The sequence below is a fragment of the Cavia porcellus genome, unplaced genomic scaffold (genome assembly GCF_034190915.1).
Source record: "Cavia porcellus strain 051 isolate PalLab524CR breed Dunkin Hartley unplaced genomic scaffold, mCavPor4.1 scaffold_25, whole genome shotgun sequence".
Lineage (NCBI taxonomy): Eukaryota > Metazoa > Chordata > Mammalia > Rodentia > Caviidae > Cavia > Cavia porcellus.
In genome coordinates, this window is record NW_026947508.1 from 15514116 (window position 1) to 15537881 (window position 23766).

A 23766-nucleotide genomic window follows, 5' to 3' on the forward strand; every position below is an offset into this window, starting at 1 on the left:
TAAGTTGCCGAGGCTGGCCTCAAACTTGCAAATTCTTCTGTATCAGCCTCCCAGAGGGCTGACAAAGGGCTGAGCTAGACACAGAAAGTGGCAGAGAGGATGAGCATAAAGGAGAGAAGCACAGGCCCCTGCAAACAGAGCTTGACTGGAATAGGATTCTGGGGCTGTGTCTAAGGCTCCCTGGATCCCCGCAGCTCAGGAGCCCAGAGTCCTGCCCAGCGCAGTGAGCCTGCGAGTGGCTTGGGCAGAAACCCAGCCAGTCACTTGCTAGTCAGTTTGCTTTTCCAGGCCTTAATTCTTTCATCTGTGAAATGGGGATGAGGCTGCTTCCACAAAATTGTTCCAAGAATCAGGAGGAAACGGATCTATAAAACGTGCTGTGGGTACTTAGCGAGGACGCTTGGGGAACACAGGTCACAGAGAGCCTTGGACCTAAGTCACAGCCTCAACAGACAGCCTCTTGCCTAAGAGGTCTCGGACTATTTGTATGCCTGGGAAGACTTGCCCTGCACACCTTCTGATGTCCCCAGGAGTCCCCTCCCCACTGCTCCTGCTCCCAGCCTGCCCCATGCCCCAGGGTGGCACTGAGTGAATGGCTGACAGCTGCAAGCCTTGTGCCTTGGAAACTGCTCATCTTGGCTGCAAGAGGCCAGAGCAGGTCGTCATGGCAACCAGCTGAGATGTGGCAGGGATGGAGAGGGGCTCAGGAGCAGGGATGTGACCAGGGCCCACGCCTGTGTCTATGGAGGAGAAAGGCCCTTTCCCTCTGCCCAGATGTGGCGTGGTCCAGCACTAGGTTCCACACAGGCCTTTTCAGGTGCCAAGTGGGGCAACATCCTGGGCTGCCTCCTCTCCCCATTTCCCTGGCTGGGGGCTGAGCCATGACTCAGCTCTGGGAGACAGAAGATGCAGCAAGGCTCTGGGTGGGCGGTCTCCCCAGTAAGTTTGATGAATGACTAAATCAAGCGATGACCATCCCTGCCTCTCTCGGACCTGAAATTATTGTTCTTTATCCCCACCCCACCCCCAGTGGGAGAAAGTGTCAGATAAGCAACATTGGAGGGGCAGAACAAGAGGGACCAGGGGACACCGGAGGGGATTTCTGGCCCCAGATCTGTGTCATCATCCCCCGCTGGCCTCTCCCCTCTGGATTATACCAGGTCCAACCAGCATTTAAAGAGCCCCAGACAGATGAGGTCAGGACCTCTCACCAAGGTGAAGGTCCCAGACCTGAGACCAGCCTGGCCACGCCGATGGCTGTCCAGTCTCCACAGCTGTCTTCACCTCACTGGGCCCCCTGCAGAGCCAGTCTGGCTCTGACTATCTGGACAGGGCCCCAGGCGCCTAACTCTGCTCCCCGCTGCTGTGAAATGATATTCTTTCATCCTGAGTCTATTAGGAGACCCGACAATTTATGAAATGCTTGAAGGCTCACTGCTTGACTGCACCAGCCCTGACCTCTTCTGGCATGAGCTCCCCATCTGTCCTCGATTCCGTCTCCTGAGGGCTCCGTGTGGCAGCCCCCTGTCACGCGTGCCGTCCTTTCTCCGATCCCAAAGGCAGGAAGCAGCTCACACAGTCAGCGTCTAGCAGGAGCCAGCACCCTGCTCAGGGGCTCACCTCACTTCCCGCTCTAATCCCCCATGAGTCTCGGGAGGCCAGATCACGAGTCCTTGGTCTCCTAACAGCAGCAGTGCAGCAAGATGTTGAGACCCAAGACCCTGATGAGACAGACCTGGGTTCAAATCCAGATGTGGCCACTTGTTACGGTGTGAGACTCAGCCAAGTTAAGGAGCCTCTAAACCGCCCTTCCTCGCTGGTGAATTGGTAAAGGCAACATTGTATCTACTCAACCCTTTGACTCTGAGTGTTAAATGGAACAATGTGCCCGGAGCAGCCAGAAAATCATAAATACTCAGCCCGTGATAATGTTAGTATCTTCTTAGCTTGAAGGGCCCTTGGGGATTTTCATACCAATTTTTTATGAGCCGCATCCTTTTTTTCCAAATAAAGTCAATCACAAAACTTCTGTTTCAAAACACAGAGGTGGCACTGCCCAGAGAGAGATTCGGCCCCACTGTGTGGTCAAGGAGGCCTGTTGACCGTCTCCGGCATCAACGACTCCAAAGTTCAAGTTCCAAAGTCCCCGCTCTGGTCAGAATCTGTGCCCCAGGATGCCTTCCCTGCTTTTCTCATGGAAGCCACCTGTTGCAGGTGTCCCCCACGGGCCCCCACGCCCACACCAGAGCTGCGCCTACCTCCAGCTTCTGCTTGGTGTCAGCCCCCAGCAGGTCATGGACATCTTCATTGTAAATCTCCAGATACGAGGCCCGAACCAGGAACTTGGTGTCCTCTGCACACTGTGGAGAGAGGACAGAGCATGTGGAGGCGTCCGATGCCAAGTCCACCTGCTGCTGGGCCTGAGACCTCAACCACAAGGACATCATGGGGATGGGGGCATCAGGGTCACACACTCCCCACCTCTGCCTCACCCAGCCTATGCTGACAAACTTCCTTCCCCTCGAGCTCGGTGCATCCTCAGGGCTCTCTGTTACGTATTTTCACGTAGCTGTGTGTCTAATACTCTGTCTACAAGCCTCACAGTAAAGGAAATAGAGGCCTCAGGTAGAGAAACTACAGCCACAGTTAAAGCCTGGACCACGCACTAGCTCCAGGCTGATCCTTGGCAGCTTTCCCAGGCCCCTCGGAGCCCCCCAGGGGCCACCACAGAGAGTTTGGGGCCCAGTTAGATAATTATGCAAAGGGCGGAGTATAAAACTCGGTCCACTCAAGGCCTGGGAGACTGCTCTATACCACCTCAAGCCAGCGCTCAGGGCCCTCACATCCATGCAGTTGTTAAATGAATGCTAAAATCCAAAAATGGCAAGAGAAACACTTGGAACTGGTGAGCAGAATTTTCTGAGCTTTTTTTCCCATCACTTTTTCTGGAACCAGCTGGCCACTGCCCACTCATCTGTGCCAAGTCAAGGCAGAGCTCTGACTGCGTCCCACAGCCCATGCCAAAGGTCAGAAGCGCCTTGGGGACCAGCCTGCTTGTGACACTAGCTCTGCTCCTTCCCTCCGCAGGGTCCATACCTGGACACTCTCGAACACGTGCTCGAAGGCCCTGGGGATGATGCCCCTTTGGCAGGGTGGGTCCGGCAGGCCCTGCATGGTGAAGGATTTCCCGCTGCCCGTCTGGCCATAGGCAAAGATGGTGCCGTTGTAGCCTTCGGTGACACCCTGCGAGGGAGGAGGCCAAAGGCCAGGGCTCAGCCACTCAGGCCCAGGCAGGCAGTGACACCTCCTCGTAGCCTGAGGATTCAAGCCCCCTGAGTCTCCTGCCCTGGGGCGCGGGCAGTAGTGTGTGCTCTACTGGTGGTGGGAGATTGTGCCTGTGAGAATTAAGAGCTTATGCTGTGGCACCCAAGCACCAGAGTTCAAATCCTGTCTCTACTCCTGTCTCTACTCTATCGTGTGCTCTTGGGTGGGTCTCGGGTGCTTCGAGCCTCAGTTTCCTTGTCTGTCATAAAGGGCAGGCACGGCACCATTCCTGCAGCGGTTTATGGTGCATGCTGCATGCATTGGCACACAAAGTCCTGGTACACGCGGCCACTTCTTAAAGGTCAGCTGGAGGGAGGCTGGCAGGGGCAGGGGTGTCCCTGCAACAGGCAGAGTGGAGTGCAGAGAGGGGACCAGGCCAGAGCACAGAGGAGCAGGGAAAGCCTTCGGAGGAGCGAGCACTGTGCAGTGCATACAAGGGAGGGAGCGAGCAGGGTGGTTTGGACTCTGATGGGTGACAGGGAGAGCGTGAGGGCCCAGCGTGAGCACACACAGGAGACGCCCTGACAGCGGGCCAGGGGGCCAGAAGATGAGCTGGGAAGGAGGCCTGGAGGCCGCCAGAGCACAGTCCCTAATGTCACTCTGTCCACCGATGCACTCAGTTTCCCGACAGCTACTGGCAGGGGACAGAACAGGGAACAAGGTGGACATGGTCCCTGCCCACACAGCGCCCATGAGGTCACAAGTTCTAGAATTTACTATAGGTGGGAGAGGCTCCAGATCAGAGCACTGGCCCAGAGAGCTGCCCCCAAGGCCTACTGCAGTGGCCGCCACACCCAGCTCCATGGTGAAACCCAGGCCTGGACCAAAGCAGAGGTGCAGAAGACCGAAGCCACCATGTCACAGCTCCCCGCAGGCAAGGCCCACTTTGACTGGCAGAGATGAATGAAAACCTTGTCCTCATCCAGGGAGACCATGACCACCTCGGGACACCTGCAGGTCCCCCGGGCAGCGGCACACATGCAGGGGTTGCCCAAGTGCACAGGCAGTGCAGGGTCACCGACCCAGGGGCTGGGCTAGCTTCTCAAGCCCACAGGCAGACACAGTGGGGCCACAACTGGGGACCCCGGAAAAAGAACAGCTCCAGGTATAGACATGATCCAAACTGTAGGCAGAGCGACTGTAAAAGTGAAACCCAATTTATTTTAATTAAGTAATGCTTACTTTTTTTTCCTTCTTTCGCTGTGCTGGGGATTGAACCCAGGCCTTTGCATATAGTAGGCAAGCACTCTACCCCTGAGCTACATCCCCAGCTCTATTTTACTTTAAGTAATTTATATTTAAAAACAGAAGCAAGCCGGGTGTGGTGACACATACCTGTAAATCCCGGCACTCCGGAGGGTGAGGCAGGAGGATCTCCCTGAGTTCAAGGCCAGCCTAGGCTACATGGTGAAGTCAAGACCAGCCTGAACTACAGAGACCCCCTGTCTCAAAAAAGACAGAAGCGATACAAAACATTTTTCATTAACCACGATTTTATATTTTGTTTCATTTCAATGACTGAAACTGAGATGTACTGTAACTGTATAGAATATAGACATATCAAAGATTCATTAATATTTCTTATATAATGACAATATTCTATTATATTTATTGAACTGATAATATTTTGGCTTTCTGTACTGAGTTTTTACTTTTTCAAATAGGGCCACCAGATAGTCCCAAGCTATACATACGGCTTTTCTGATATTTGTGCTGGAGGGCAATACTTCAGAACCTCGAGCCACATGCGGGCATCAAAGCAAATTAAAATTCAGTTCCCCTACAGCACTGGCCTCTTTCAAGTGCCACTCACCACCATGCGGCTTGTGTGGGGTTTTTTTGTTGTTGTTTTGGTTTGGTTTGGTATTTTGAGACAGGATATTACTATGTAGTGCAGGCTGACCTTGAACTCACTACATGGCTCGGGCTGGTCTCAGACTTGTGGTGACGCTCTTGCCTCAGCCTCCTGAGTGCTGGGATTACAGGCACACGCCATCAAGCCCAGCTTGTGTATATCTAATTTAATTGATCAGTGAAGATATGATTCATTTCCATGTCCCAGAAAATTCTATAGGATCCAGTGCTCTGGAGTTAAGTAGAAAACATTTCTAGGTTGTTTCTACAGCAGGTCCCATGACACAAGCCCCACACGGAGCAGGTCCCAAGTGCACGACTCAACTCCCACGCTGGTTCTGCCAGCCACTCACATTATTTACTAAAGCGTTTTCATAAAATCAATAGTTAATGGACTATATGTGTGTCCGTCTCGTGCATCTCTCTCCCTCACTCTGTGGGGATGTGTCCAGGACCTCTTTAACTTGGTGTTACCTTCAGCGATAACTCTTACAACATTGTGTTACACCCTGATGTGTGGCATGTTTCATCTACTACTGAAATTAAAACATCTGGCCTGACTCCCCTCCATCCTCTTTCTGCTCCCTCCTGAATGTCTCATCCAGGGTCCAATCCGATAGCTTCCTCTTCTTGACGTCTCCAGAGACCAGGTCCATCTCACCTGTCCCATCCCAGTCAGGGAAGACGTCTCACTAAGTGACCCCTGAGCAAACAGCAGGAGGCCGCTCCGAGGCCATGGGTGTGAAGGAACAGGAGGAGACGCTGCAGAGCCAGCGGTTAAGGAGGGACTCGGCCCAGGTACAGTGTGACACACCTGTAATTCCGGCCCATGCGGAGGCTGAGGCAGGAGGATCAGAAGTTGGAGTCTCATCTGGGTGACTTAGCAAGAAAATTAAAAAATAAAAAAAGGGGTTGGGGATGAGGTACCCACGAAAGTTGAAAAGGCCACCACTTGGAGACAAAAGATCAGGAAGAGAGCCCGGCTTTAAAAAGTGGAAAACAAAATGGAAAGGGCAGAAAGTGAGAAAGTGGCAGCCGAGAGTACCAGAGCCTTTGGACCTGAGCAGCAGGCTCCTGGAGCCCCTGGGAGCAGCGTCAGAGCCGCACACCTGGCCCCAGGCCCTGGCAGTGCACCTGCTCCTGGCTCAGAGGCAGGCTCAGCTGTGATTTGCATGTTATTTGAATACTGTTTTGCATATGATTTGCATGCCCCTCCTTTAAATTGAGCAGGAGGATAAACCACGAGAACTAGCCTCAGTCCTCTTATAAAGACCAAGTGCTACACACTGGTCTCTCCCTAATGGGCTCTTTCTTCCATCTTCCTGTCCAGCAGACTCCTCTCACCTTTCAGAGTCCAGCTTAGCCCTCCCCTCCCCAGAGGGTCCTTCTGACCTTCATCCGCTTCAAGTCAAGAGGGCCTCTCCTCACCATGCTGCCAAAGCCCTCAGGCTTCTCCCACCCACCTATCAGCTCAGCTGCTCCTCCCTGGGCCTTGAGCTTGCCGAGGGCAGTGGGCATCGTCTCTTTCACATGAACCCCAGGCCCAGACAGTGCCCGGTATGGAGATGCAATTGTTTAGTTAGCTGGATGGATGAATGAATGTCCAGTCTGAGGCTGTGCAGAACAATCAGAAGCAGGGGTCCGCACCAGCAGAAGTCAGAAGAGAAGAGAGCACTAAGGAGAGGTCTGACAGCCCTGTCACTGTGTCCTTGGTGTCTCTCTCTCTAGGCTGGGGTTTTCTGGGACCCTGACAGAGAAGCCTGCTAGGACATTTCTCCAGGATAGACAGGGCCTAAGACCACTCCAAAGCCAGGCTGAAGGCCCTAGAGGAGGCAAGGCCCAGGAAGAACATGCTGTCAAGCCTCACAGGGACCAGCCTTGGAGAGGGAACAGAGGTGTTCTGCAGCATCCCGGGACAGAGCCAGGGCAGGTGGCTGAAGATGTTGGGGCTTTGGTGCAGTGCACAGATGGGTCTTCCAGGACCCCAGAAACAAAGGTGGAGCAGGTTGCTCTGGGAAACACGAGCTCCAATTGGTGGAGAATCATACTAAGGGCTGGTCCTCCTCCACCTGACAGACATCTGGGGACCCATTGGAAGGAGAGGGCTGGGCCATATGGGCCATCGGGCACCTTTCAGTCTGGGAATCCAGACCAACCAATGGGCAACCTGCTATCCGGAGCCGGAGCCAATACACAGGGGAGCCGCCCCTCATCCTCTGGGGATCATCTCCAGTCAGGTCCCAGACACCAGGGACAGCTCAGCCGTCTCAAGGGCTCTGACACCTGGGCAGGAGGTGGGGGAGGCGCCCCCACCAGCCAGCCTGCCCAAACTCAAAGCACCCGTGTCAAGTGTTTGAGAACACTGATTTCAGTAACTGAAGCTGGTTTCTTCACTTCGGGACTTCTCAGAGGCCCTGACATCACACCACACCCTGTGAAGTGTCTCCTGAACCATCTCATCCTCCACAGAACAGCCCTGTATGTGTCACTGACCTGGCGATCAGGTTCAGACTGGGAGACACCGGTGGAGAGGAAAGAGCCCACAGCCAGCACACAGGAGGCGTTTCCCCAGCTCTAACGCTGCCAGTAGCTAACATGGAAGTTGGGACACGTTTCCTGCCTCTGGCCTCAGTTTCCCCACGTGTGGAAATGTGAGCGTTTGCCCTGTCAGGATGTACAAGTGAGCTGTCAGTGTGAGTCAAAATAAGCCAGAAACTGTCACCTCTCTGTTATCCTTTCCCAAGGGGGTAAGAGACAGGTTAGATCAAAGGTAAAGGATGGCCTTTCCTCAGGGCAAAGCCAGGCCAGGGGCTTTCTGCATAATTGGGGACCAGTGGGGTCCTTTCTCCACCCCCAGGAGGCCCTAGGAAGGATGAGGCTGAGGTGGAGGAGAGGAACCAGCTTGGGAGTCTGAACAGGGCAGCAAGCTCAGGTCAGGGCCTGGGGGAGGGGCCCAGGAGGGGCCTAGCGTAGGAGGAGGAGACCTGGGGTCTTGGGAGGGATGAGGCAGCCTGGGGAAGTGGCTGGCGGTTCCCGGGTCCTGTAGGTCTGGGGTCAGGATGGAGGGCAAATAAATGGTCCCAGGCCTGGAGTTCTCTGGGGAAGGTGCTGGAAGGATGGGATTCCAGCCAGCCTTGGAGACCTGGGCACGAATTCAGAACAACCTGTTGCTATCCTCCTGCACCCCTCACACCAAAGGCCTCCTCCCGGCTTGGGGCAGTGCTGACCGAGCCCTGTCTGGCGGCGGGCGGCCTCACCTCCACCAGAGGGTAGGCGATCTCGTTGTAGATCTGCTCGGTGAAGTGCTCCGTGTAGTAGGCGCCGTCGAAAGTGAACTGCTTGGGGGGCTGTTCGGCTGCGCCCGGGTTCTGGATGAAGCACTGGCCGCGTGCGGAGTCCACCGTCACCACGGACTGGCAGTTCAGCTCCCGCTCGCGCTGGTTCATGGGGCGACAGCGCACCACCACCTTCACGGACTCCGAGGCCATGGCGCTCCCCGGGGACCCGAGGGGCTGGGGGGCGGGGCGGCTCGGCGTGGGGGAGGGGCCTCCTGGGGGGCCGCCCAGAGCAGTCAGGGGCCGCGGGCGAGTCTCTGAGGCCGGCCGGGCGGGAAGTGGGGGGTCCGCGCTGCACGCGCCTCCGCCGCCGCAGGACCTGAGCCCCGAGCCACCAGGCCGCCCGCTTGCACGCGCAAACCCAGGGGTAGCGGAGTTCGCCGTTGCCGGGCAACGCCCGTGACGTCACAAAGGCGGTTCCTGGAGAGCGCGCGCTGCCTCCCCGGGGCTGAAGATCGGAGCGTCCGAGCTCATCGCTCAGCAGCTTCGCAGTTTGGCCCGTGCTGAACCTCCAAGGTGGAGAGACCCGAGAGAGGAGGCCTCCGGTGGAGGTTAGAGGCTCACAGAGAAGAGCGACCAGGACCTTGATCTCCCCGTCCTGATTCACGGGAAGGCTGTCCCCATCCTGCAGCCCCTGGACAACTGATCACTCTCTCTGTTTTTCCAGGGCCATAAATTTTAAGACCAAGGCAGAAGGACCGTAAGTTCGAGGCCAGCCTGGGCAACATAAATATTTATTGGAATAAAAAGAGGTCAAGGTGTAGTTCACTGGTGGAGCACCCGAGTTGGATCCTAGAAGTAGGGGGCAGGAAGTGGAAGTCTTTTGGATGGAAAGGTGACTCAGCATATCCCCCACCCAGAAGAGCTGCTCTGCCACGCCTTTTCTAGAATCTTCTGCCTGGAAACAACGAGCATCAGTTACACCCCTGGCACTGGAGCTGATACGGGGAAAACAGCCCCGCCCCCAAGGCCGCAGTCCAGTGCGCAGACTGCTACTGAAAGCAAAAATCCCGCAAAGTCCCATAAATGAAAAAAGTACAAACTACAGAACCAGTTCTGTGGAACATCTGAAAAAGTAACCTAGGTCTAGGCCAGTAATGGTGAACCTTTTAGAGCTTTGGGATATAACAAACAGCCCGCTGCAATGTGCATGCCCTAGGTTTGTCCTCACTGGTTGGGCAGTCAGGACAGGCATTCTGGGACCGACTAGAGCTGCTCTATGACAGCTGAGGAGCTAACCAGGCTAAAGGAAGGGAGAATGAGGAGTTGCATCTGGCTGTGCAAACGTCCTGTGGCATTTTGCAGAAGCAGAAAGCAAGCCCTAGTTGCCAAAGCACAGGGTCCTGAATCTTTCTCTTATAGGAGATACCCACTGCAGGCTTAAAGCAGAAGAGGGATAGGATCTGATTCAATCTACCCCAGACCTTCAGGACACTGTCAGCCCCCAGGGGTCTGCACCAGCTGAAGGTATGTTTTATGTTTAGAAACAAACACGAACACAAACACATCCAGGCAAACTGGATGGAGACCATGCTTTTCAAACAAAAGTCTGCACTCGACAACCTGAAGAAATGCATTTTATTTGTCTCACAGTCCACACAGTAAGGAAAGTCTGGCTTCCTAGGTGGTGTTAGGTGGAACAAAGACAAAAAAAATTGTGGTCTGTTGTTGACATGCGTAGTTCACACACACGAGCAAAACTCTTGCCCTTATCTGTAACTCGTGATCCACAAGTACTGCTTGGAGGAATGCCAGAAAGGCCTGCTGAATACCCCTTAGCTTGTTCACAGCACCCCACCCCGGAGACAGCCTGGCCCAAGCACAGGCCAATGGCCAGGCTTGCTTAGGTGCAGGTCTCAGGAGCTGCCACCCTAGGTGTGGGATTCCCCATCCTCTCCCTGCCGGCGGAGGAAGGCAGAGCCTCCCAGAGACCAGCGCTCTGCCCGGGGCAGGGGTGCTGCAGCACAGGTGGCTGGAGGAGTCCCTCACATTCAGCATGAAGTCAGTGCAATGTTGCCAGTGACAAGAGCCCACAGGACACTCCTCTAGCCACTGTGGCACCTCACTTAAAGTGCTAAGGTCTCTAGCCAAGTCACGTCCTGCCAGGGCTGGAGGCTGGGAACATTAGGCGTGCCTGCCTCCCCTCCATTCTGCTGGGGCTGCTCTCCTCCTGCCCGCTCAGAAATCTGTTACTTCCAAGGCACTGATCAGTAGACTCACCCCGTACCCTGAGGGTGGAAAGGGCAGGCCCAGACACATTACCTGGTCTTCGCCTCAGGAGTGCAATTTAATCAGAAACGAACTTGTCCCACGGTAGATTCATATTTATCTGCCAAGTCTTACAAAGGACTCATCAGGCACCAGCAGGGCCACCTCCTCCACTAGAAAGGCTTGCCCAGCTCTCCCCTGCTGCTGATGCCCAGCTCCCTGAGACAGGGCTGTCTACCTTTATGATTTTTTTTTTGTCTTTTTCCTTTTTATCGGTACCGGGGATCGAACTCACGACTGCCTGCTTGCAAGGCAGGCGCTTATGCCACTGAGCTAAATCCCCAGCCCCAAGGGCTGTCTACCTTTGAGGACTCTGTTCTGTCCCATCCCCATGGCACTGGCCTGATGAGACAAGTGGCCTCAACACCACAGCCAGACCTGTATCAAAGGCAACATCAGGATCAGGTGGCCTCCCAAGGTAGCCAGCAAAGCAACATGGTCTGCAGGGTGAGCTGGGCAGGGCAGCTCAGTGCCACCCTCCTGGGTGAATGGCCAGAGGGAAAGAGCCCAGGGGCTGTGATTCCTACTCCACGGGTCTGGTTTCCGGTCAGGAACTCTCCAGAGCCTCCCAGGCAAAGGCCAAGGCCCAGCTCCTTGGCAGAAGGCTGCACCACCCCTGTGAAAAGCTCCCGTGCAGGGGCAGAGCATTAGCCTGGGAGACAAACATCCCATCACCAAAGTTTTGGGAAGCTTGGTGCACCACCTCCTGCTCCTAGAATCTCTGGGAGCCACCCGCCCAATCTCAGGGCTCCTCCATAGCAGGCAGTGAAGCGATGGAAGACTGACTGGGGGCTGAGACACATGGAACTGGCAGCCAGTGGGGTGTGAGAGGGCGGAGCAGCTTCAGAGGCTGCAGCCAGCCGGATCCCTCTTCTAACCCAGGCCCAGCAGCTCTGCCTCAGACTTGGCATGGCTGAGGGGCCGCAGCGTCCGGGGGGGCCTGCCTTGGGGCCCACAGTCCTGTTCCTCGTAGGTGGGGTTCAGGCGGCCCATGTCCAGAGGGCAGAACAGGCTGCGCTCCATCCCAGCGTGATTCTCCACCAGGGCCTCCAGGCTGGGGAACTCCGCTGGCAGGTGCTGCGGAGGAAGGATCCTGAGCTCCAGGCCCATCCCACGCCACCCCACTTTGGAGAGAGGAAACAGAGCTCAGAGAGGTCACAGGTGCTGTCATGGCTGAGCCAGATCCCCTCCCTTCCCCTTCCTTCCCTTCCTCTCCTCTCTCCTCTCCTTCCTTTCCCTCTCCCCTCCCTTCTTCTCCCTTCTCCTCTCCTCCCACCTGGGCAGGCCAGTACTTGACCAGAGACTCACAGGCTGTGTGAGCTCAGCACTTTCCTCCTCTGCTAAAAATGGCCTAGGCTCTAGGCAGTGGGAAAGCAGAACTTTCAAAAGCCAGTTTATATAAAAATGTGAGGCCCTATCTAGGCCCAACTCTATTTGAGACTCCCTCCAAAAGCGTCCCTTCTAATGAGAGCCCTTCAGTGACCTGACACCCCCTTGTCCTCGCTGAGTCTCCAGGTCAAGGCACAGCCAGCAGCGCAGTGGCAGAGTCAAGTGGCCCAGGACCCAGGAGGAAGCAGGCGGGAGAGTGGGGAAGCGCGGGGGCCACAGAGAACCAGTCGGACATCGTGGGCAAGCTCAAGGGGCCAGCCTCAGAAAAGGAGGGGACAGGAAGGACAAAAGGCAGGTACAGGGGAGGGGTCGGGCCAGGACCATGCTACCCCCACCCCTGCAGGCTTCCAGGCTCTTACCTCCAGGCAGTACCGGCCCAGGTGGTTCCGGAAGACCTGGTGGGGCACCACCCCGCACTGCGTCCGCACAGACAGGCACCACTGGCCGCTGGTACCGGGCTCAGGCCACAACAGGAAGGCACCAACCACATCCCTCCGCAGCAGAGCGAGTGCACAGGGCCTGGGCACAGACAGTAGGCTTACATTAGGACCCCTAGTCAGAAGCCAACCTCAGGCTGCGTGAGGGTCTGGGCATGGATGCAACAGCCAGAAGGCATGGAGCCAGCCTGAGGATTAAATAAATGCCCCTAAAAACACAGCATCTGCCTAAGGTGGCTGCTCGGTGCAAGGAAGCTCTTAGGAAGTTAAAGGGACCTACAGGCCTGGCGTGGTCACACACACCTAGGACACCAGTGCTTTGAGAGGCTGAGGCAGGAGGATGGAAAAGTTTGAGCCCCGTCCAGACAATTTAGCAATTCAGCAAAACCCTGTCTCAAAATTTAAAAAAATAAAAAGGAGCTAGTGGTTTAGCTCAGTGTGAAGGTCCTGGTTCAACCCCCCAAATGGTGAAAAAAAAAGGGAGAGAAGAAAAGACCCTCTAGGTCCTTAATTGTTGGAAACTTCAAGATTCCCATCAGGGGAGAGGCCCTGGGACAGGCCAAACCTTGAGGCCTTCCCCTGATCACCTCATGTGATCTCCCCACAGCCCATGAGGATGGTTCCATCACACACATCTTATGTTTGAGGAAACTAAGGCCCAGGATGGAGAAGTCCCTGGCCTGAGGTCCCTGAGGCGGGGAGCACTCTGCCCATGCACAGGGGTGCACACACCACAATGGGAAGGCGTCCCCCCATTTCTCTGCACACCTCAAGGGACTGGGCATCAGGCCAGGTCAGGCTTTTCCTACCTGGAGAGGCCAGCGAAGGCCCAGATGTTCTCTGTCAGGCTGCCTTCGATCTCCACCAGGCATGGGGGGCCACCAGGACTGCGGGGCCACGCCTCCCATGCAGCAGGATCTAAGGAGACCACCCAGGTCAGACAGGGAGAGGCCAAACCCTGCCCTGAGCAGCCTGGCCTAAGGCTTCGGACCCTCCCTCCCTCTGTCCTCATCCCAGGTCCCGATCGGCAGGCCTCAGCCCCTCCCCCGCAGACAACCCTGCAAGCCGGCAGCCCCACTCACACCCACTCGGCAGTAAAGCTCGCACACGGCTGCACAGGCACCATGACACACGCATACTCAGGCTGCTGGCGCATGCATAGGAGACACCCTGACTCACAGGACTCCCGCGCCGACAGCTGCAGCTGGGCCTCGTAGGTGCAGCCCCGGTAGGCCCCCGAGCGGATCACCTTGCTGCGAATGGCCTTCTTGCGCACCAGTGTAGGTGAGCAGTAGGGGTTCCCCAGGCGGGCATGGCGGGCGCTGCGGCCTTCTGACTCAGGCAGCTCCTTCTAGAGCACCAAGAGGGGCCAGCAGGTGGACAGACGCAGGCCCAGCCACATCAGGTCCAGCAACATCCCTGGAAGCCCACCCCTCCACCATGACCTCCAAGCCCTCGCCCAGTGGCCTTGTGCACTGCCCATTCCTGACCGGGGTGCTGCATACCCCACTAGTGCCCCCTGGCTTCTCTGCTGGCAGCCGCTGTAAAGAGACCAGGGCACGGACGTTCTGTGTGAGCTGATTATGGCTGAAGGGCTCCCGCACCAGGGTAGCAGGACCCCCTGAGCTGGAGAGTGGCTTTGGAGACGCGTCGCCTGCAGGCCCAGGGGAAAGCTCAGGCTGTGCCCGCTCTTCAGGATGCTGCAGGAGGTAAGCGAGCTGGAAGGATCGACAGAGCAGCAGGTACAGGATCTGAACCTGGGCAGGAGAGAAGCAGGCTCAGCCAGAGGAGGCTCCCTGGGGCTCCCCAGGCATCTGCCAGCTCTCCAGCAGCGCATAAAGCCCCTGAGCTTAGGATGCCTCTCTCTTTTCCTCTTAGGAAAACTTCTATTTTATCCCTCAAAACCTCTCCACCATGCAGTCTCCCTACCAGCCTTATTTATTTAATGAATACTAAACACCCACTTGGTGCAGTGCTGGAGTCACAACCTAGGCTCCAAACCTGGTCATCACTCAGGAACTGCATATTGACCGTGGTGCAGGACGGTGCCCCCCAGTGCTTCAGTTTCCTCATCCCCACCTCCCTGTGTTCCTTGAGGAGTGGATAAAGTGGAGCACACAAAACTTCGATGCAAGCTCAGTAGCTATCTGGGGCCAATATCCATCCCACACAGGGCCAGCATGCTAGAACCCCGAGCGGCAGCCACGAATAACCCCAGTGTCCAGCACAAAGCTGGACATCTAATAGTGACAGCAAATGCTTGCCAGATGGAATGACCCAACCTCTGCTGCCCAACAGCTGTGGTTCATACTGGTCACACTGGCTCTGACTCCCAGCTCTACCTGCCACAGACTCATGCCACCCACCCGCAGAGGGCCACGCATTGGGACAGTCCAGGCCCTGGCCCCAGACTCTGCACTCAGGGAACTCAAGCACCAGTGCTTAGTGACAGGTGAAAGCTGGAGTAGTCCCGGGACAGGCTCTGCAGGAGGGGCTGCCTAGGGGAGTCAAGACCACTTCCCAGGCGTCACAGGCACCAGGCAGGAAAGGGGGAGTCCTGAGGGTAAAGAGGGGAGGAGGGCAGGGCAGGCATTCAGGTAGAGAACGGCAGGTGCCATGAAAGTCTGTGCTCTGGCTTCCAGGAAATGGCAAGACCACCAGTTTGCATGGGGCAGGAGTCCTTAGTGGGCAAGGTCAAAGAAGGACTCAGTTATGGGAGCCTAGAGGGGCTCAGGGCAGCTCTGCCAGGCCCAGACACCTCTGACCCTACACCACCCCAGCCTCGGTGCATCCCCTGCCTTGGGCCCCAGGTACCTCTCCAGGCTGGCTGCCCACAAAGAGGTGGCAGAAGAGTCTGCTGGGTGGGCTTCGTGGGTTCCGGGCAATAAAGGCAAACTGGCAGCGGGCCGGGCTCCAGGTAGAGTAGAGGATGCGCCGGAGGCCATGGGCCATCAGGAGCGTCTGGGAGCAGAGTTACCAGGCCACATCAGGCTGCTGACCTGTGTGCCTGACATCGTGCAGGGCAGCCTCCATGCTGGCAGGGCTTATGTTCCTGATGTCAGAAGCCAGGAGTGGGCCCTGGACATTTTTGAAGGGCAAAATGTGAAAGGGACCATCCAGGGGACCCTCAGAGCAGATGGACAGGATGGGGGCTCAGCTGGGTCCCACAGAGGACACACTTGTGACTGTCCAGCCTCCCTGCCCCTCCACCAGCTTCTCCTACCTCTCCCTCCCCGCTGTAGATCTTGAGACCCTGAAGGCTGAATTTCAGGATGACTGCTCGGCGTCGGGGACAGTCCTGGGGGGAAGAGGGTTGGTGGAGGCCAGCATTACTCCCCCAGTCCAGCCCTGGACCACTCGCCAACTCCAGCACCCTTGCCAGGATACAGTGCCCTGGGCACTGGATGCTCAGAAGTTGGGAATGGGGGTGGCTCCTAGCAGGACTGCCCCCCAGCCGGGTCACAGCTCTAATCCCAACTATCCCTTCCAGCTGTGGGGTGCGGGTCCAGGCAGCCTCAAGGAAGTCCTGGGCATGAGGGCCAGGGCTTCAGGAGCCCGGGTGTAAGTGTCTTACACCTCCCCTGCCCACCTTTAGAGAGGGAAGGGGCTGTGTCCCCATGGGGATGAGCCCCCCATCACCTTCAGTGCCCACAGCTGCTGCCGCACCAGCCACACGCCCTCCTGCGTATCCAGGTCATCCACCGGGAAGGAGCCCACATACTGCAAGGCACCGGGTGGGAGGGAGCAAGGCAGGGGAGTCAGGCAGCTTCCCACCCCCCACCCGACCCAGCCCTGACACACACATGCTCTGCTACCAAAGAGGCTGGGGCAGGGGCAGGGACAGGGCACCACCTGTGAAAGCAGGCGACCTTCTTCAGGTCACACAAGCCACCTCTCGGCAGTGCACATTGCAAGGTCTGAGTCAGAAAGTAGACAGGGAGGTAAATCCTCAACCCCCACCCGCTCACCACCCCAGGGCCAGCCTCCAGCGACCACCCAGGAGGGCACACCCACCTGGGCAAATTTGGTGATGCACCTGGGCCGGTAAGGGGTGGGCCCGCAGTCAGAAGCCCTGCGGCCACCTGCCCCAGCCCTCTGCATGGCCCCCAGGGCGGCTACTTCAGGCTCCACGGAGAGAAGGCTGTGAAGGCAGGGACAGCTCAGTTTCCAGGTGGGCGAGGCTCAGTGCTTCCCAATCAGTGCCTGGTCAGTTCACCCACTCATCCATTTATCCCGCAAATCCTCACTGAGCACCCGCTCTGTGCGCCGTGACATCCTGGGCACAGCAGGCACAGCCCTGAAGAAGTGCTGAAGGCTGCCTGCCTCCACAGGCGACACTCTCTCCAGGGAGAAAGACAGGAAGCTACATGAGAGCTTAGATGGGGACAAATCAGGGCAGAGGGCAGGAAAGCCAGGTGGGGGTCTCAGGGATGAGGACTGGGTGAAGGTCTGGGGGTGTGGGTGTGCAGGTGAGGGCGTGCACCCGTGCATACGCTTTAGGCTGGAACTGCAGAGCTGACCCTGAGCCCCCCTCTCAGGGTGGGTGGGGGGTGAAAGTCAGGGGTGCAGAGTTGTATGTAATCAGCCTGTAACAGTGCTGGCCTGTAGTTCCAGCTCCTAGGAAGGCTAAGGCAAGAGGCTCACTTAAATTCAGGAATTTGAGGCTCTCTCCTTTTTTTTTTTTTTTTTTTTTTTTTTTTTTTTGAGGCTATCTTGAGCAAAATAGCCAGATCTTTCAAAAAGGAGGAAGTAGGGGAGGAAGGAGAGGCCGAGAAGGCTCACCAAAGGGATGGGGTGGGGTGGGGCAGGGACAGCCCCGACTATAGTCTGCCAAGGTACAAAGGAAGGCAAGCGGTTGGAGCCCTTAGGCAGGCCTTTCCCAATCAGCAGGCTGGATCCAATTTAGGATCTGCCTTAAATGTCAGCAAGGAAATTCAGGCTCTGCCCTGTGGGCAGCAGGGAGCCACAGCAGGCTGTAGCACAGGAGCAGTTCATGGGGGTGGCCATGAGCTTGCCGGCCAGTGCTGATGAGGCCAGGGACCCGCCTCACAGGCTACTGCCTCATTTGGGCCACCCTGACTTCAGCCTGTTCCCTCAACCCCCGACCCCTGATAGCTCATGAAAGCTGGACAAGGCACTTATACTGAGACAGGATGTGGAGAACTCCCAGCTCCTTCCTGGGAGCCCCTGGGCCATCCAGCAGGATAGGAGGCGACTTCCCTTCTGAGCCAGTTTTCAGGGACAGGGGACTCCCCTTTAGAGCCCAGGACCCCAGCTGGTGCCCAGTAGATGTGGAATGACTGCACTTAGGACCAGCGATAATGACAAAGCACGGCCGAATGCCTCGGTGAATGCCTCTGCCACGGTCCCCAAGGACTCGGTTCCCCCTCACTTTACCAGGGCCAATTTAGATGCTCCCTCTGTCCCCATCCTGGCTGGCTCTCTCACGTGGACTTGTAATCACTGACTAGGGTCAGGTCAGGGGGTTGGGTGCAAACCCTGTGTGACTTTGGGCCACCTGCTTCATCTCTCCTGCCCCCATTTTATCAGCAAACCTGGGAGAATGTGGGGAGCAGGTACCCAGCATGATGCCAGCCAGACTCGGGCAAAGGCTCAACAAACAGTCTCTCAGGGAACACTCAAGAGGGAACTCGGGAAGACAGCAGGCTCTGGCCACCTTTAGGCCCTTCCTTGCATAGATCACACCTAGGAGCCCACCAGTCTGTGAGTGCAAAACGGGAGAGACCAGCCAAGAGGCCAGAAGAAATCAGGGATCAGACAGGGCCTGGCAAGGAAGGGCAGACCCTGGGTGTGTTGCTTGCAAGGGACACTATTCGCACCAGGGCAACTTGCCTGTACCTGCCCATGACCTGCAAGCCCAGGCTCAGGCCAGGGTGCAGGTGCTACCAGCTGTCCATGCTTTTCAATGAGTGGACAGCAGGGGAAGAGCTGGAAGATAAAGGCTGCATAGTCCCCTCAAAGCCTTTCTTGGTCCCCCATTCTGTCCCCTCCCACTTTTCTGGGCCATCCCAGCCTCCACTTTCTGATTCTTATCATTTTTCGCTGGTCATTTTCTGATCCTGTCCTTTTCCAATTGTATGTCTGATGTTCAAATGAAGCCAAGTTAGACACTAGAGGTGGGTGACATTCTCTCTCTCTCTCTCTCTCTCTCTCTCTCTCTCTCTCTCTCTGGTGAGAAGGGGCTCCCAGAGAAACTTTTAACCCCCTTTAATTTGATACCACAGGTGCTCCTGGAAGCAGGGAGAGAGGAGGCAAGGTTCACAAAACAAGCACGGGGTGGGGGACACATGACAAGACCACGGGGACAGAAGTGGGAACAGAGCCCGAGGCCAGATGCAGAAGAGATAAAAGATAGGAGGGAAAGGAGGCGATGGAGAGCAGACTTCACCCTGCCTGTGCCATGCACCCTCTCAGACACCCAGCACTCAGCAGGTGAGACACAGCGGGAGCCACCAGGGTCAGCACTCACCTCACTGTCACGTGCAGAGAGCCACTAGAACAGTCTCCTCAATCCAGTCAGTCCCAGAGCCCCAGCCAAAGGCTCTCTAGTGCTGCACCCCGCCCACTTTCACCCGGCCCCATCTCATCCCTCAGATCCTCAGCCTCCCCGAAGCAGGAATTTTCTTTCTTCTCCACCTCTCTCCCAAACCTGGGGAGCACAGTGCAGTTCATCCCCAGGACTGGAGTTGGGGTAATTCTCACAGAGCCCTGAAAACATACTGCTTCCATCCCCTGATCTCTGGGGCCAGAGTGAAGTTCTACTTAAGAGCCTGGCTGGTCAGCTCCTCCATAAGGGACACACACAGTAGGAATGAGGTCGGGTGCCCTCCAACGGTCCCGCTGTTTTGCACGGAAGCCGAGGACTGCACAAATCAGTCACCCTTCTCGAGCTTACGTGCCAGGCCCTATGCCACCTCATACCAGAGCTGCATTGTATCACTGGAGGGGCCACCTTCTCGCGTCACCTCCCAGCCTGCAGACCCTGCGCTGAAGCGCGCTCTCCGCACACGTCCACGTCTCGCCCTGGGTCACTCAGACCCCTGAAAGTCCCTGGTCCCTCGTACTGGATGCTACGGGAGATGCTGGGGAGATGCTCCTAGGCCCTCCTCCCCTAGGTGAGCAGACGCTCACCCATGGAGACTGGTGGCTGCCAGTCTGCCCCTAGTAGAGGAGGGGAGGAAGTAGACACCGTGGGTGGGGGGCACAGCTCAGATCTGATAACAGCTGCTCCCTCGTTGGCGGCCTCCTCCAGATGCTCCGGGGCTGCTCCAGCCAGCAACTTGGCTCTCACTGTCACAAAACATCCCCTATGCCGCCTCCACCTGCCCGGGTACATGTAGCCAGGGACGCGGATTGTGGGGTCCAAAAGGCTGGCCGATGTGACCCCCGCGCAGTCAACCTCTCCTCATCCCTTCTCCAGCCCTTTCTCTGGGGTTGCGCACTGATCTTTTCCTCCAGAGGACGCGGACCAGGTGGACGCGGTCCCTGCTCTCCCTGAGCACCCAATGCGAGGGACCACGGGCAATCATGAGGTCTGAGCGACCCGGTGCGAGATGCGGGCATGTGCGCTGCTCCACACGCAAGGTCGAGGCTGCTGCCCCACGGCGGCACCCTGCGCTCAGGCCCGGCTGAGCTCCGCGCGAGGCTGCGCACCCTACACGGGCACCGTCGCTCCCACGGGGCGCGGACGGGAGGAGACGGGGACGCGGGAGACGGCGATGCGTGTCCAGCTTCCGAGACCTGGCACCGCGGACCCAACCCCACTCTGCCCTGTCCGCGCCTCCCTGCGCTCACTCACCGCTCCTGCCGCCCCTCGAGTCCCGGCCGGTAGCCGCGGCCGCGGTCCCGCACAGCCCCGCGCTCTCCGGCGCCTCTGCCCCCGCGCTGCGCGCCCCCCACGTGGCCGCGGGACAGACCCCCGCATCATTTGGCCCTCGAGCTGGGCTCCCTAGCCAATGATCGCCCGCGGAGCCGCTTCGCTCGGCCGCGCCACCCAATCAGAGGCCGTCAGGATCCCTGGCACCGCCCACCCCGCCTGCGCTCCGACGCTCCGCCTTAAAGGGCCGGGGGGCGCTGTCAGCGTCCGCCGAAGGCGACTCTTCCCTTCTCCCGCTCTTCCGGGGTCCTGCGGTTTCCAGGGCACGCTGAACGACCTCCATTTCTGGAGAGCCTTCGCCCCTTGCGCCTCCTGTCATCCCAACGGGGGCTCTCACAGCGCCTCCTCCGAGAAGCCTTCCCTGACCACCGGTCTGCACGGCGCAGTGCCCCTCTGGCTCGTGTGCAAGCGGCACTGGACGGGGCGTCTCCATGAGCAGTGCACGGCAGCGCCTGGTCACGGTAGCATTCATGATTGGTGGTTTCGACGTGGGCTTTGGGGCCGCCGGGCCACTCTCACCTCCTGGACCCGGGACATCGAACCTCTCCCAGCCCGGCGGTGCTTAGGGGCGTGAGCTGAGCTGCGGGGCTCCGGGCTTCGCCCTGAACAGTGACCTGCCCTTCCGGCCACACGGAAATCCACAGAGAAGGGGACATGTGAACTACAGCCCCCAAGGGCGGGACTAGCGTTCCCACCAGGTAACCTTTGGTGCCAGAAAATAGTGAATCCGAGTCAACCAAGATTTTGGTGTGTAATAAACCTGAAATCTACAGAGAAAGTACCAGAAACTCCAGCTCCGTGGAGAGGTCAGGACACCAGGCCCAGGCAAAACACCAAAGAGAGAGAGGGACCCAGGTCTGGAACCTGGGGAGCCTGGGTGGGGAATTGCTCGGATGCCCCAGGCATCGCCTTCTTCTTGCGCCAGGAATTCACAGTGAGTGTCCTCCGCCAGGTCTGCGCCAGGCACTTCCTTTGAATCACGTTAACCCTCAGGGTCTGGCTGCTGAGTAGGGTTAGCTAGGCCTGACTCAGCCCGGGCTGGAGCCCAGGAACTAAAGAAGGCAAAGGGCGTGACCCAGTGCCAGCCCCATGGGAGTGAATGCTCAGTATTAGCTGACACTAGCCTTCACTCCTAGTCTTGAGTTTCTCTTATAAATTACTGACCAGTTTGGGAAACCGCCTCACTGTGCCTCATGCCCAGCACTGAAAGGAGAAGGAGCAAGGTGGTTTTCGAGTTGGTCTAGCTCTCTACAAATGCAGTATCAGAAACAGAATACACAAAAAGTAAGGGGTTTGCCAAGCGTGGTGGTGCACGCCTGTGATCTCAGCACTTGGGAGGCTGACACAGGAGGATTGCCAGGAATTCGAGGCCAACTTAAGTAATACAGTGAAAATCTACCTCAAAAAAATGTTTTTTTAGGGGATTTAGCTCAGCGGCATAAGCGCCTGCCTTGCAAGCAGACAGTCATGAGTTCGATCCCCGGTACCGATAAAAAGGAAAAAAAAATGGTTTTTTTGATCAATTAACTATAAAAAAATCAAGTGGATTTTTATTTTTTAAATTTTACTGTTTTTTCCAAATCCATTTTACTTCAAGGATAAAAAGAAAAGAAGGGGGAGAAAGAGAAGATGACCCCGACCACAACCACACAACAATGACGATGACAAAAATTCCAAACACATCAGTCGGGGGCAGCAATGGTACATTCAGTGCCCATTGCCATCCTCACAAGTGGATTTTAAATAGAAGACTCACTAGTAACTAGATCCAAAGTCCCAGTTGTGAGACTCTAGAGAGAGAGGAAAAAGAATATTCTTTTCAAGAAACTTAACAGTTTTCTGGTGCATGCACTTTATTCTGATACATTTAAAAACTAACAGCAGGAATTTGTTTCCAGTCGAAATGTCAAAAGACCAAAGAATTAAATTCAAATGATGAACTAGTTAAATCCAGAAAAAGAATTTTGCCTTCCTAGCCTTTGGCAAAGACAGTATGAGTGACAGGCACTGTGCTGGGTCCCAAGTACACAAAGATTTACAATAACACAAAGACACCACAAAAACTAGATCTGGAAAGACAAATGCATTTAACGTCTGTGACACTGGCTCCTGGTTTTACTGCTACCAAAAATTCTCTTTTATTGGTCTTTACCCCTACTTAGGAATACAGTTTTTCAAGTTGCAGTTGTACATTTCAAGTTCATTACTTTTTATTTACGTATCATGATAATGTAACTGAGCAGTTCCTGCAGATTACCAGTTTCATTCAGTTGATCTAACTGTACTAACAGAGAAAGCCAAGCTTCGATCACACATGTAGCCTGATCAAAGGCATGGCATGTTAGAGGTACAAGCTCAACACACAGAAGGTAACAGACTTTAGTGAGCACCAGCCTTCTCCTGGGCAAGAGGACCACTTCCCATGGCAGACAGCAGCTTGAGGCAGTCACGGCTGCACCATCTGCCCAGCTATCTGCACTCACATTCCTGCCTGCACAGTTCTCGGAAGCCACCAGGTATAGAACCTCACCCTCAGATAGTGACTCACTTGTGCAGGAAGCCCGGAGGAGCGACCCATATAAAACAGGGGAAGGGATGACAAAAAAGGCAAGCCGGTGTGGGGTTGGAGTCAGGAGCGCTGAACACTCCGTGTCATGGTATTTCCTGGTGAGTCAGTGACAATTGCTAAGCTCACAGGTGTGAGCTCGCTGTCTTTCTGCAGGATCCCAGAATGCGGCTGAGGAGCAGCCTGCTGGGGAGAGTGAGTGGGAGGCGGGAAGTGAGCTCCCTGGGCCTGCAGAGTGGCATCGCCAGCACATTCCCGGTGCACAGCACCTCCCCGTGGTTCCTTGGGGCACCTTCTCCTGCTCAGAGTCACCTGCCCCTGGCACACCCTCAGTGGTGGCCCAATTGCTCTCCCTCCAAAGGGACATAAAGAGGGTTTGTTTTTTGTTTGTTTTTAATTACAGACAATTGTGTCTTCCCAAATCTTTATGTTGAAATCCTAACCTCTAGTATTTTGGAATGTACCTATATTTGGAGATTTTTATTACTTTTTTACTTGGTTCAGGCTAGTCTTGGGCTCACTTTATAGTCCAGGCTGATCTTGAACTTGTAACGATTCCCCTGCCTCAGTCTCCCGAATGCTGGGATTATAGGCATGCACCACCACGCCCCGTTTACAGATGGCATTTTTTTAAAGCAGTAATTAAAATGAGGTCATCCTAATCCGAGATGACTGGTGTCCTTGTAAGAGGACATG

General features: G+C 56.2%; 2 protein-coding genes across 11 annotated transcripts in view; both read right to left on the reverse strand.

Moving 5' to 3' along the window:
* Kif17 (kinesin family member 17) overlaps window positions 1–8883 on the reverse strand; it is a 33807-nt gene extending 24924 nt beyond the window's left edge. For all 7 annotated transcript variants that reach the window (XR_010042985.1, XM_063235664.1, XM_023565725.2 and 4 more), the window contains exons 1-3: window positions 8436–8883; window positions 3097–3243; window positions 2259–2360 (exon numbers count right to left, since the gene is read on the reverse strand). Coding sequence is in view for 6 of the 7 variants with exons in the window: in XM_063235664.1 (XP_063091734.1) it covers window positions 2259–2360; window positions 3097–3243; window positions 8436–8666 (480 nt within the window). In the remaining variant the exon portion in view is untranslated. The remainder of the gene's footprint in view (window positions 1–2258; window positions 2361–3096; window positions 3244–8435) is intronic.
* Window positions 8884–10077: 1194 nt separating this feature from the next.
* Sh2d5 (SH2 domain containing 5) lies at window positions 10078–20534 on the reverse strand. 4 transcript variants are annotated; one of them, XM_003471352.5, is made up of 10 exons: window positions 20427–20534; window positions 16622–16748; window positions 16247–16327; window positions 15831–15905; window positions 15422–15568; window positions 14113–14364; window positions 13787–13958; window positions 13417–13525; window positions 12530–12689; window positions 10078–11858 (listed from the first exon to the last, which is right to left on the reverse strand). In XM_003471352.5, the coding sequence occupies exons 2-10, from the start codon at window positions 16706–16708 to the stop codon at window positions 11655–11657; spliced, it is 1287 nt and encodes a 428-aa protein (XP_003471400.1). In that variant the 5' UTR covers window positions 16709–16748; window positions 20427–20534; the 3' UTR covers window positions 10078–11654. The 4 variants fall into 4 exon arrangements, with proteins under 4 accessions (XP_003471400.1, XP_063091738.1, XP_063091736.1 ...); XM_063235668.1 differs by lacking the exon at window positions 20427–20534 and adding an exon at window positions 16460–16524; XM_063235666.1 differs by lacking the exon at window positions 16622–16748 and having other exon boundaries at window positions 20427–20476.
* Between the last annotated feature and the right edge of the window lie 3232 nt (window positions 20535–23766).

Bases quoted from the DNA above. Each gene is read 5' to 3' on its own strand.
- Sh2d5 (XM_003471352.5), bottom strand. From the start codon at position 16,708: ATGCAGAGGGCTGGGGCAGGTGGCCGCAGGGCTTCTGACTGCGGGCCC. The intron at 14,365-15,421 runs GTACCTGGGGCC...TCTCCTGCCCAG, and splicing joins TGGGCAGCCAGCCTGGAGAG to GTTCAGATCCTGTACCTGCT. The intron at 13,526-13,786 runs GTGAGTCAGGGT...TGGTCTCCTTAG, and splicing joins GCTGTCGGCGCGGGAGTCCT to ATCCTGCTGCATGGGAGGCG.